The sequence below is a fragment of the Astyanax mexicanus genome, chromosome 6 (genome assembly GCF_023375975.1).
Source record: "Astyanax mexicanus isolate ESR-SI-001 chromosome 6, AstMex3_surface, whole genome shotgun sequence".
Classification (NCBI taxonomy): Eukaryota; Metazoa; Chordata; class Actinopteri; order Characiformes; family Acestrorhamphidae; genus Astyanax; species Astyanax mexicanus.
Genome location: NC_064413.1, coordinates 27,208,699 through 27,222,504, shown reverse-complemented (window position 1 = coordinate 27,222,504; position 13,806 = coordinate 27,208,699). Strand labels below are relative to the sequence as shown.

The 13,806-nt window shown below is 38.0% G+C and overlaps 1 protein-coding gene across 1 annotated transcript in view; it reads left to right on the top strand.

Annotated features, from left to right (window-relative positions):
- bckdhb (branched chain keto acid dehydrogenase E1 subunit beta) overlaps positions 1-13,806 on the top strand; it is a 59,328-nt gene that overhangs the window by 10,820 nt on the left and 34,702 nt on the right. The window contains exons 6-8 of the mRNA XM_007257266.4: positions 1,201-1,309; positions 7,139-7,236; positions 9,086-9,196. Of these exons, the coding sequence (XP_007257328.3) occupies positions 1,201-1,309; positions 7,139-7,236; positions 9,086-9,196 (318 nt within the window). The remainder of the gene's footprint in view (positions 1-1,200; positions 1,310-7,138; positions 7,237-9,085; positions 9,197-13,806) is intronic.

The window sequence follows — 13,806 nt, the reverse complement described above, 5'->3', positions numbered from 1 at the left end:
AATCACAGTTTTCATGCATCTTGGCATGTTCTTCTCCCCCAGTCTTACACACTGCTTTTGGATAAATCTAGGTCACTCCTGGTGCAAAAATTCAAGCAGTTCAGTTTGGTTTGATGGCTTGTGATCATCCATCTTCCTCTTAATTATATTCCAGAGGTTTTTAATTGGGTAAAAGCAAAGAAACATCATTTTTAAGTGGTCTCTTTTTTTTCTGAGCAGCAAGTTACCATAACGTGACAGTGTAATCAAATGTATTTGTAACATTTATTTATTTCATTTTTATTGTGGTGTATTAAAGTGCAAGTAATCTTTTAAATAAAGATAGTAATTAGTCAGAATTTTATTTTATAATTGACATTATAAAAATTGATTATGATGACTAATCATTGCAGCCCTACACCATACATATTTCTTAGAGCTATTCCACAAGACAACCACTTTTAATCTTGAAGGAACATATTCAAATTTTTCTTGTAGTTAAAATCCTCCACATTCTCACCTCAGACAGTTTTGTTATTTGGAAGGGCAGACTTGCTGAATTTTCTTTCACTCTGATCTCGAGGTGTGTTTTAGATTTGATATGGTCGTTATAACTGTCTTTTCATCTCTTGACTATAGTATATTAGCAAAACAGAAATGCTGTTGTCCTGATTCATGCAAATCTTTCAGGTACTGTTGTGTTCTGATTTTTTTTTTTTTTGTGTTTTGTTCATACAGTGTTTTTATGCTATTGGCTTACACAAACCTAGTCTGTTTTATGCATTTCCTTCTTAATCTTTGAAATCCCTTTTTATGACTCTGTTTCATCATTTTGCCGGTGTTCTTCACATTGCAGAAATCTTTGTGAAGAAATCAAACCATGAACAATATGTTACTTTGTTTTAGTACACTAGTCAAATATAATTATGTGAGGAGTGGTACAATAAATTACTTTTGTTTCCACTAGATTTATAATCAGCGTTAAGTCTTCTGGCTTTTTCCATGTTATTTTGTTTCCATGTTCCATGAAAACAGGTCTGCACTCACTACAGTATCACTTCATCAAACTCAGTTCATAATAAAACATTTCTCTCACTGAAAAACTTAATAAAGCTCTGTGCAATAGTTTTGTTGTTCTTAATAATAAATAAAGCTTGTGAAGGTTAAACTAGGTTCATTTAACCCACCTTAAGTTTATTTAATATCTATTTACTTCTTCAGGTTGTTGTGCCTAGAGGTCCAGTTCAGGCTAAGGGGCTGCTGCTGTCCTGCATTGCTGATGAAAACCCCTGCATCTTCTTTGAGCCCAAGATTCTGTACAGAGCAGCAGGTTTGTTCCCATGATCCTCATGTATGAGTTTTTATTTATTTATTTATTTTTTATACGTTTGAGCGAAGACTGTATATACACATTGAAACAGATTTAGACTTTTCATGACCATTACATTATCAACCTATCGTGCGATTAATGAAAATAACTTAAAGTTTATTGCTTTATGACAGGGTGTCATAAGCCCTATCTGGACGGGATTAGTTTCTCAGGGGGTCCTGGGGTAATTTTCTCTTTTATGGGGTGTCCTCTGTGATTTTATTACCATCCAGAATGACCATGTCCTCTGAGAAAATTACAGGCTGAATTACATACTGTTTTTCTATGAAGTCCGTGCTCCTACGGTATTTTAAATCCCGTCCGGACTCACATCTCTGAGTTTCGCCACCTTGCGTTTGATAAAATAGCTATTTGTCCACTTTCAGACACTGTAATAACACTTTGGGCGTGCGTTTCCACGGAGATCGACGTAATCACAATAGCAAGTGGAAATGGAGGAGCTACTGAACGTGATGTTGTGACCGAGAAAGCCAGAAAAAAACTGCTGTTCCTTCCTCCTGTTTTTTTCAATTGTAGTCCGAATGCAAGAGTTTTATCACTGAGTAGAAAGGTTAAATATTTTTCACAGATGTCTCCCTGAGAAGGTGATCCCGTCCAGATAGGGCTATAGCCTTATTATGCTATTATGTCAGCATTATGTAAGTGACATAGATTGATTTGTTTTATTTTTAATTGCAGTTATTCTTGGGACAATATATCATGCATTAAAAATTACTATTACGACAGGCCAATACAGATTGTTGCATAACATCGTGGTATTTTGATACTGGTACAGAATGGTTTATGACTATAATATGCATGAAAGGTTCTCATTTTTCTCGCTACCTGGTTTAAAAAAACCTTAGCCAAACAGTTTCCTGCAGTCTAGGGAGAAACCAGTCTTAAAAAGTGTCACCACATTCCCAGCCATCCACCAGTCTTAAGAAATATTGCTCCTATTCATCCCCTGTGTTGTAGTTGGTATTACTGTTCTGCTTGTTGTGTAAGTTGATATTTGTGTGCTCAGATTAATTTAGTGTGGAAAACAAGCAGGCTGTTGAATATATTTATATTTTGTCGCTTTCCAGGCGGACATGGATAGGCCATAAACGGGTGTACTGTGAACAGTTAAGCCCCGGGAGCGGCTGCGTGTTTCCATAACTTGCCCCCATGAGTATTTCATGGACGTTTCATGATGCTTCGTTATTAAGACTCCAGCACTTGGCCGCAGTCGCCTCGCCAGGGCCAGCATGGCAGGCAGAAATGTGCACAGATAGCCTGTTTAAGACTTCAGGGAGTCGATTATTTACAGTGGCACACAAGTGGATATGGCAGATGCTGATGTGCTCCTCGGATTGTTTCCACTGTTGGCGGGACAGCTAGATGAACATTTGGAATGATGGGAGGTACATAACGTACTGTATAATGGCTCGTTTGAGTCATCTGCATCTGTGCGAGGGCAAGGGATAGTAAAGGTTACAATGGGCCTCCTGGTATGTTTATTATTACCCTCTTGTGTTAAATCTCTGAAATTGCAGCCTGGTTACATGACGCAAACCCTAATGTGGCACTTCTTTTATTATGGAGATTAGGGAAGGAGCTAATTTAAGAGCTGATTGATCTGTAGGCATGTGCTTTCTTGGTAGACATTGGAAAATAATCTTTGCAATTAATTGTGGATTTACATTGCTAATCTTCTTCGTTTGCTTCTTATTATTTTTATCTATCTTGTATTGTAATCTAGCTCCAGATTGTTAGGACTGATTGTGTGACGTATGCTTTTATACACCTTTTTTCTCTTTAGGAATGAGGTGTAAACGTTTTGTGATGCTCATTCCTGGTCATGGAGGTCTAACACCTTAAATATATTTAATGTTTCCAAAATGTTTGCACGTCCCAGGATACTTTTATTGACCTGGATCACGTGTGTTAGATTTTGGGGGTGGTAAACTGTACAGGGTAGATCTCCAAGACCATCATCGAGCACTCCTGCTATAAATGTGCACCACAGCTTTCACTTTGCATGGCAACACCTTTGCAACCACCTGCTAGCAACCACAGAGAATCCACAGTGCAATGGCTATATGCCACAACCTGGGATACCATACTATATGAACCCACTGAGAGCCTCTTTAGCTGCACAACAATCATGTGTTCCTTTACAAATCAAATGCACTTGTCTAGTTAGATGTTGTGGCCTGTATTTAGTGATCAGATACTGGTCCTGGTTTCTCTTTTTTGTAAATTGATTTGTAGTGTATATATTTAAGATATTCAATGTTTTTTAGTCAAGTGCATATAGGCAGAGAAAAAAAACAAAAGTAAAAGAAGGCTTTTGTTCTGTTTTAGGCAATACATATCAGTCCCCAGCACTTTCTTACGTATAAGTGGATCACATTTCAAACACCAGAACCTTCTCCTCCCCTCACACAGACTGTAAAGCTACAACTCTTAACTTCTAGCCGTCAATTTACTTAATCACAGCTATCATGGGTCGTTAAAGGTTTTGTACTTGATCTCAAATACTAAATTATCTTCACAGCTAAATGACATTTAATTACAGACTGTTTTCAACCCTTTTGTTAAAGCTTCATTTTATCTTACGGGTGCATTTGATCTATTGTGCTTTTCTGAGCTTGAGTATCTCTCTGACTGTTCTGGCAATATGGAGAGAAAAAAACAAAACAGGGCTCTCAAATAGATGGAAATTGCACATTTGATGCGAGTACATGCAATTCCAGAAACCACTGTTAAAACACCCTGGGTCTGCTAGCTATAACTGCTTATTTATATATTAAAGTTTAATTTTGTCTGAAGGAGGGATTATGTCTTTGGACAAATCAGTGGGTTTTTTTGGCCGGTAAGGTTTTTTTTTTATTCCACTTGTGGAAATCAGCTTTTCAGTTCAAACACTACAGTTTCTCTGATATGGAGCACATTACAGCACACACTAAGGTCACTTCTCGCTAGTTTAATTGTTGTAAAAAGATGCAATTACAATGTAAGTAGTAGGGCTCTGTACTTATAATGATTCAGGGGTTAAAGCTTATTTTTCATGCAACAAAAACAGTGGAGTCTAAGAACAGTGTATGACACTGCTATTTTTTAAGCACACCATTGCTTTTTTTAATTATTAATTTAAATATTAAGAGAACTGTGGTTCCTATTCTGTTATTTAAACCCTGCCGACTAGATGCAGTGTTGTAGTCTGTTTTTAGATCATACTCTTTAAATTCTATTAAAGAGCCCAATATTTATATAATTTTTTACTTCATTAAATTAGATTTAAACAATCAAAATATATAACCTTGCTTATAGTATTGCAGTATTTTGCGATAAACTGAATAGTTACCCCCTGTATGCAATATGTATCATGTTGTCAAGTTCTTGCTGATATGCAGCCCAATCTTTACATGTAAACTAATAATTAAAAATCTAAACTTTTGATAATTGATAAACTATAGCAAAACAATATGCAATACTTTGATTTTTTTTTCTTACTCCCCCTAGTCAGTAGTGCAGTGACTATCAAGAGTGTGCGTCACTACCAGTGTTGTGCTCCAAATGAGAACTGCGAATGCTCTACTTAGTTCATATGTTGGAACCTCACTGAGGTCATTTTGCCTTGAAATAATCACACGACGCAAAGCAGACCTTAAACTTCTGAGAACTAGGTTTAACACGCCAGGCTTGTCAGCTCATAAGTTGATCTAATTCTAGGGCAGCAAGTCAAAATCTAATCCACTGATTTCGTTATAAAATCACTTGAAAAATATCTGTGGTCTTTCTCATTGGAAATGCTGAAACTTGCTCTTGGTTGAGGTTTTCATGCTTCAAAAGAAGGAAAGTGGCAGCCAACCAAACGGGTGTCTGGATACGGAGACTAGGGGTCGTAAGACTGCTTTGAGTGGCACTGATTACTGCAGCCAGCAACCGCTGTTACTGACATTCTACTTGAATTCTACACAGATGCTTTATGCTTGGTTGCATGGGCTCTGACAAAAGGCCTCAATTAATAAAGGATTTGTGCAGTAATTAGAACATAAAGAAAAAGAACAGACCCCCTTGAAGGCCCTCTTTTCTAGTGTTGAATCTGTAAACAACAAAGCAAGACTGAGAGAAATTGGATAGCACCAGTATAATATCCGATTATGTGTTTAATTTACTCAGACAAAATGCAATGATTGGGTCCTTAGGCCTTCCTCAGCATGCCAAAATGTGAACATATTACATTGCATTTAGCGGCTGCTTTTATCCAAAACCACTAACAAATAATAATGTACATTTAGCAATAGAGGACATAGAAGTTCAAGGCAAAAATATTTTTTGACAGGGCCTAAAGGATGCCAAGGGAAATTGTGGGATAGAGGAGGTAAGGAGGGGGAGAACTAAATGAGGTTAGAAGTAGTTAGTTTGTTAGAGGTGTTAGGAGAGTAAGTGCTCTTTGAAGAATTCTGTCTTCAGGAGTTGATTTAAGGTAGTGAGCAATGCTCCTGATCTGGTAGAAGCTTTTAGGAGTAAGTGCAGGTAGGAGGGACCCTGCTCTGTCATCACCTTGTAGGCAATTGTGAGGGCTTTATATTCATAAAGGGCCAAATATTCATATGCAATTCAAATAAATACATTGGGTGTTATATAGACACTGTCCAATTTCCTTCCTTTAGATAATTTGATAATTAGAAAATATTACACTCTATCTGATTATATTTTAGAGTCCTCCGAAATCAGGCTCACATTTGAGAGCATGTCTTTTGATTTTTGTGAAATAATACAGGAAAAAATTAAACACAGAATAATGAAATAGCTCTCTTTTTTTTGTCCGTATCCTTTAGGGGCAAAAATCTATTAAACTGTAATATGTTGAAAATGATATGCTTAACTTCAAAAATCCCACCTAAACTGTCCACATATATGCAGTGATGTATGGGTGAGAAATGAAAATATATTTTATTTTAAGACAAATTGACCTCTAGTGGATTTTATAGTCTAATATATCTCTGGCAATTTGTATAAATTTTACAATCAGACTTCTAATATCCTTTTCATATGATATTAGAAGGAATAAATTACAAAGACTCTAGCGTAGAGGAAAAGTTATGGGGTTAACCAATTTATACCTGTCCTTCTTGGTGACAGTGGCCATTCCTAGTCTTTCTGGTGTCATTTAAGGCATGCTCATTGCCACCAGATCAAGAATTAAGTGGCAGAAAGACCTTTGGAATCCTGATTTAAATGGATCTATTATGTTTTGTGACATGGAAAAAAAACAATTTGTCATTGACAATTAATTGCATTTGGATGGCTAATTGAGCAGTTCTTCCAAGACATACAGATATGAATGTATGACCTCTCAGAGAGTGCTGGCACAAATTATTCATCTCATTTTTTTAGACCCATTTTAAAACATTTGTTGTCATTATTGATTAAAGCCCTCTGCTTTTAGTTGACGTCTTCTGAATGGACAGCTTTGATATATGGCTTAGAGGAATACCCCTAGACTTCCAGTGACTGATGAAGCCTTGTGAAAATGCATTAATAATTGTCCAGATACTTTGGACTGGTGTATAGCGTATTGGCTTCGTGAGCAGAGTTTCCAGTTGACTTGTACTGTTTTATTATTTGGGTTTGGAGTCTCTTCTCTTTTTTTATTTTTTTCTTTGCCAAGAACGCCTTATTAAAATAATGAGCATATCCAGATATGAGCGAGGACAGGCTGGACTGGATATTTTTAAATATATATTTTTAAACATGTTCTCATGCATGTTCCGTTTCTTGTTGTTTTCTTTGCAGTGGAGCAGGTCCCCACCGAACCGTACCACCTCCCCCTGTCGCAGGCCGAGGTCGTGCAGGAGGGAAGTGACGTCACGCTGGTTGCCTGGGGAACACAGGTAGGCCCCATGAGCAGCAGCAGGTGGAGGCCAAACAGGTTCAGCCACAGAAAACACGTGTGGAACGGTGCAGCAGGCTGAGTGGAACTCTAATTTAGACCCTGAGCTTTGTGACATTTTCAAGTAAGAAGCAGAACCGTGGATTAAAGCAGGTTCTATCAGAAAAGCTCGGCTCTCTTAGCAGGGGAGCTCCGAGGGACGCAGCCGCTGGACACAGGGCTGACCTCTCTCCCTGACCAATTGCGTTTCTCGTCTCTGTGTGAACAGGCCTCGTCTGCTCAGCCGATTCTTTCTCCTCCTCATCCCCTCTGTGTGCGGGATAGGATTATGGTTTCAATAGCTCTCTGGGTGTCCAAAGCCTCAGCGCTCCCACTCGACAGGTTTATCCCGCTTGCAGGATAATTTACTTTTTAACCAAAGAGCAGAGGCGAGTAAGGGGACATGGGGGAAGCAAGGAAATCACCTCGTTTCACGCCAGTGTTTTGTGGAGGAGGAAAAATCTATTGAAACAGTGGAAATCAAAGCTTGTTGCGAAACAAACACTCCCTCTTCTTTCTCACCCCATTACTCCCCTATTCATCAGCACTCCAACTCAATCTGTGGCAAGAAGGCAGTTAATGAAGTAAAACGGACGAGTTCCTCACTGCTTAATACTCAATAATGCATGGAGTGGGCTGTTCAGGCCTGTCCTCTCTTGTCTCACATTGAAATAAAGTATATTTAAGCCTAAAGCGGAAAGACTCATATTGTATAACAAAAAGTTTACACGATCTGATGAAGAATTCTCTTGCATTTCTGTTCTCTTGCATTTCTGCTATTTTTGGTGTGTTCCTATATCATACAAAAAAAAATCTTCTGAATGCTAGCCCTGATTAGACATCAGTACACCATGAATAATAAAAAAAAATAATCCTCATTACACTATTTTCTTATGTGCTGTACACATAATGCACATCATGAAATTCTAGATTCTAAATCGAGCATATATCATTGTATTTGTTATAGAATAATATATAACAGAATTCAATTTAGTTTAATGCTCTCTGTTGTAATATTGTGCCTTTTGTAGTTCTCTATATAGGAAGTAAAGTCACACACACACACACATTCACACACTTACATGCTTTTTCGTAAAACTTGTGTGGACAAGAGGCCAAAATGTAGAAGACAAACCTCTCCCTGCATTGTAGGCTACAGTATAGGTTCTATGCAAAACTCGAAACTGGCCTTTAGGCCTTTTAAGGGCATTTGCTAGTTGGCTAGAAAGTTCAAATTGTTCTGTAAATTTTAGTGCAACTAAAATGAGCCAAGACACTCTTTGGGTTTTGAACATGCTGCGATTAATAAAAGATTCAGTTTTGCTTTTTTGTGATTTTGTTATAAAAATGGACAAAACAATATTTGAGATTCACAGTTTAAATGTACTGGATTTTTGTTTTTGAATTATTTAAAGTTAAATACAATTTTACATTCTAGGGCACTTTTTACGAAAAAAAAAATCCTGATTGGATTAAACATATTTACACGATTACCTTCACTTGACTTCCATTAGAGAGATTTGGAGATGTTTTAAAGAACACATTGATGTTAAATCACTACTCTACTGGCATACATTTTATTTGTACGTAATATAGTTTTAGTGTTTTACCGATGGGGGAAAAACATTTTTGCACAATAATGGCGCTATTCCATTCTAGTGATTAGAATTCTGAACACGTGCACAGTACTACAGTTGATTTAGTGATATGGAGAACTTTTGTAACAAAGCATTGTCAGGCTTCGGCCAGAGTTATAATGCATTGATCTGGGAAGAGATTTAAACCAATAATATTTTTCTTGTGCTCTGCAGGTCCACGTAATGAGGGAGGTTGCTACCATGGCACAGGAGAAGCTTGGAGTGTCTTGTGAGGTCATTGACCTGCAGACTATTTTGCCATGGGATATAGAGACTGTATGCAAGGTAGGGCATGGTATTTGTCTTGCACACAAGCACACACACACAGTCTGTTTAAACTCCAGTATCAACAGACCATCGATCTAGATTACTGAAACCGTGCATATCTAGAAGCTGCTCTGTATAGAAACAGCAGATCTGTGGTTTGTCCTCATCTAGTTTTCTTTCTTAGAAGTCTGAGCGTGAACATCATTTTGTTTATGCTTGAGTTGTATGCCACACACAATGTGAAAGTTTATATACCGCTTCATGAAGCGTAGGGCTGTTTTTAACGCAGCATGTTAGTGCCCCCAGACACTAAATTACATCTTTCTACCCAGTATTTTTGTGTATGTGATCTGCAGCATATTTCGGCTACAGCCCTGTCCAACCGTATTTTGCGTTTTAAAAGCTTGGAGCGACGAGTTCATCTCCAAAATATTCCAGAATACTGTTTTCTTTTCAAACCAAGCAGTATGGAAAATGTCTGATCAGATCCTGGCGTTTTAATATTGGTTGTACGGTTATGAGCTTTTGGAGGCAGCTTGAAATAGAGGTTTAGAGCTCCTCTTTGACAAATGTACTGTTAACTGACGGCTAGCGTTCATATTGCTCGGGCTGAGGCAGGATGGTGCTGAAAAAGAGCGGGTCATTTGGAATCTATCACACATTGTTTTGGCAGTAAGACTAAAAATTTTGCTATTCCGTCACGGATTGTTTGTTCGAAGCTGTCTTTTCAAATAAACAAAGTGGTATTTGAATATCACCCCGTTAAACAGACTCTGTGAAACTGAGCAACATGTTTACGGTAATGTGCTGTTTGGCGGTCCTGCGTGTTGGGAAGCTGACGTAATCGGGAATGAAGCTGTCTTTGCCTAAACGACACCTCTCATAAACTTAATGTTCCTATTCTTTTCTGCTTTTAACTGGATTTTTCTAATGGTTCTAATTAAGGGAGAAAGAGTAGGAGCAGTAGTGCAACTTTTAGTAGCGCAATTGTTTTTTTTTCCAAAATTCAATCAGACTTTGCAGTATTGTTAACTGAGAGGTAAAACAATAAATCAATCAATTGTGGAGGAAAACAGCGATTACTGGGTGCGAAAATACAATCGTTTGTTCCCAGCCCATTTTTTTTTTCCTTTCACTTTGTATCAGAGCTCAAAGCAGAAACATTTTATAGCCAGATGTGTGTGAAGGTCATAGTAAAGAGGAAACAAATGCAAAAATCTCTTGAAGCTGTCATAAAGCTCTGAATCCATTGGAAACAGAGGATTTGTATTTATAGAATTTATTGGCTTGTGTGACCAGCAGATGAAAACAATGCTCTGCAAGTAAACAAAAACAGTTCAAAACTGAGTCTTGCAAAACAAGTTTGTTGTAAACCCTGTTTTTAAATCTGTACGTTCTCACAATCTTACATTTCTGTATTTAAAGTTCCTTTGGAAGCATACCATTACCGCTGCTCACGGCCTAATGTGTGATCTTTAAGTGTAACCATAAAAGCACGAGGAGGTAGCGTGGGAAGGCCACCCTGCGTTGAGCTCAGAAAGCTGGCCCTGTCATGAAGGGACAGGAAAGTGCCTCCTCTAATGGCTCAGAATTTCTTTTGAGGTTACCATCTACCCACATGGCTGTAAATAATGATGAAGGCCTTTGTGTGATGGGTACATATTTGTGGAACACCCTAATATTCATGTTCTTGAGGAAGAGGTTCAGAGTGCAACCACTAGAGGTCCTTTTGGGAGGTAACTTTCTTTTAAGCTAAGGAATCTTCAGGCAGCCTGGCTGTAACTGTCATGTGTGCTTATAGGTTTTGAAGTATATTTAGCTAAGAGTTAAACCTAAGAGTAAGATTAGGCAAATGTGGCTTGTGGTGATTTGGCATAAATACAATATTCAGTATTTTTTTTTAGTCAGTAATTTGCAGAAGTAACTCAATGCTCAAGATGCGTTTGTTAAGTATCCAAGGATTGACTATGGCCACAGTGTGATCAGAAGAGTGACGTTATCTGTCACATCATGGATTAAAGTTGGTCAGTATCCATGTTTATACTGGCTCCTAATCTCAATTTTCAATGGCAAAAAATGATTAGGGTTTTCATAAAAGCTGCCTCTGTAATGTTCTATTGTAATGCTAGTGTTTGTAGCTAATAGCCAGCCAAATTGCGCACATTGATAGGTTGAATTCAAAAGAATTCAAAGAATATGCTGTGCTGATCAAGAGCTAAGCTGCTGAACCAGTATGTTTTCTCCTGGATGAGCATCCTTTCAACCACTTTGACCAATCATCAGAGACCAGCCATAGATTTTTCTGCTAGGTAGTAATGTAGGTTACAATGCAGTTATTTGTCCTTCATCTAATTCTCACTGAAACACAATAGAGCTTTGCCTTACTATCTTCTTTTGACAAGCCCTACAGAATGACTGAAGGTGTTCTGACCTCATTTAATACTTCTGAGGTTGGAATCTCAAAGTGATATTGCCCTCTTTGTTTTGCTGTAGCTTACTGATGTCTAACTGATGTGCAGCAGCATTCATTTCTAGATTATAATGTTAGAATTACGACTTTTAAACAGTCTCAAAAATTAAGGTGGCACTGGGTGATATTATGTTAGATTATATTAGATCATGTATTATATTATAACAGTGATTTTGACTTAGATTGCCCTGTTCTTTGTCTAATTAAACTGGATTTATCGCACTTTTTTATTTTTTTTTATTATTATTATTTAAATGTGCCTTGTGATTCCCACCTCTATAGCAGCCCTATACCAAACAGTAAGTTCCACAGCACTCCCAGTCTGTAGCTCTTCTAAAGGAACTGTTGTATACCTTGGTATACCTTTTAAATCGTATATAATGATTAAATAAATCTCCGGTATGTCGCTACTGTAAAACTCACATCCATTTCTAAACTCGTCATCACCGCTGCCACAGTCTGCACACAGTAGTGTGGCCTGTTTGCTCTGAAAACTAACATTTATTATCTGAGATGTTTTTTTCAGACATGGACACGTTGATACAAAGCAGCTGTGTGTAGAATGCACATGAATGGCCTATGCCATGCTGTTTTATTTTTATTTGAAGCCCTCAACCCAGGGTATTTCCTAATAGCGAAATGAAGGGTCACAATTATCCCAACATTTGTGGAGCCTGGTAAGTCAGCCTGCATTTCTGCGCAGACACTGAACTGAATCTAATGACCTGGCTAGAGTTCATTAGTTGCTGCATTACCTTATGAACTAGGTCCAGATGCTAAAACAGAGTCCGGTCCAACTGAGAGTGACTGCGTCTCCAGCTCACTATGAGTCAGAGTTTGCTCGTACACACCGCTCGGTGCCCTCTGCATGTATGGAGACATGGGTCTCGTCTGTGGATCAGTATCCCGGTCATTAAAACGGCACTGCACTGTAACATGTTGTTTCTGGTTTCCTGTTGCTTTCTCTGGATGATCCACAGGACTGGTAATCAACTTGCAGATCTATATATACACGTGCTGCTTGTTGACAAAAGGAATCAGCTGAAATTGCAGTAAAACTGAGAAAAGCTGTTTTTTTTTCCCCCTTTCTGGTGTCTGGAACTGTTCAGTAAATGTAATAGTCGGTCATTTAAGGGATAAACAAAATGGCCAGTTTATCCCTGCCAGACCAGTGGCCTGGATGATATAATATGGAAATGTTTTTCCTTTTTTCCCTTACATTTACTTATTTACTCTGAATGTATTCATTTATTTATTTTTATTTTTTAACCCATTTAAATTACTTACTATTCAGTTTAGTTTAGGGCAGTGAGGGAGTTTTCACACTAGCACTACTTAGTACATTTTGAAATAGACTCTGATACATTTTCTTTCTTGGAGCGTGATCCGTTTCCACAGGTGTGAAAGCAGTAATCACACTTTAGTGCGGACGGAAACAACTGCACTGAGACCTTAACTCTGAAATGGTTTGATTGTGCTGAGAACGTGATCTGACCTCTGTCTGACCCAACTATCAAATACGCTCCTCATGTTGGAGCTGAATGGCTGTTCAATTACAGTTTAACCACATTTGTCATTTATTGCCCACATACTATTGAAATGGTGAAAATGAAAACCTACTTGGAAATGCAGAGGCACTTTTTCCGTGTGTGAAAGCAGCTTTACGTCACAGATATACGATCTGGTCTGAAACATAGGACCTTTCTGGGTTTACTTTCTTGCTCCTGCCCCAGAAAGCTCTAACCAATTTGTGGAATCAACATGCTCACATGGTTTGTTGTAATGGACTTTGTTCCACTTGAGATTCTTCTTGTGTGAAGCCAAACCAAACCAAGACGGGAAAAAAGCAACATGTAAACAAACTTGTTAACTGATTCAGACCAGAGAAACAAACTACTGGTGATATTGATTGGATTTGGAGTGTATTTGTATTTGTATTTCTTAGCATTTATTTTTTATGGGATTAGAAGCATTCAATTCACAAGCCAATACTTCAAACACAAACACTCATCTGGTGCAATTTATAGAGAAGTATCCCAGCAATACGCAAAAAAGAGCGTATGCAGATTTGATGATCAAACAGCCGTTTTACACAGCCTGGCTGAGAGCTATTTGATTAACATTGTGTACTTTTTAAAGATGCTGCCATTATTGAGTG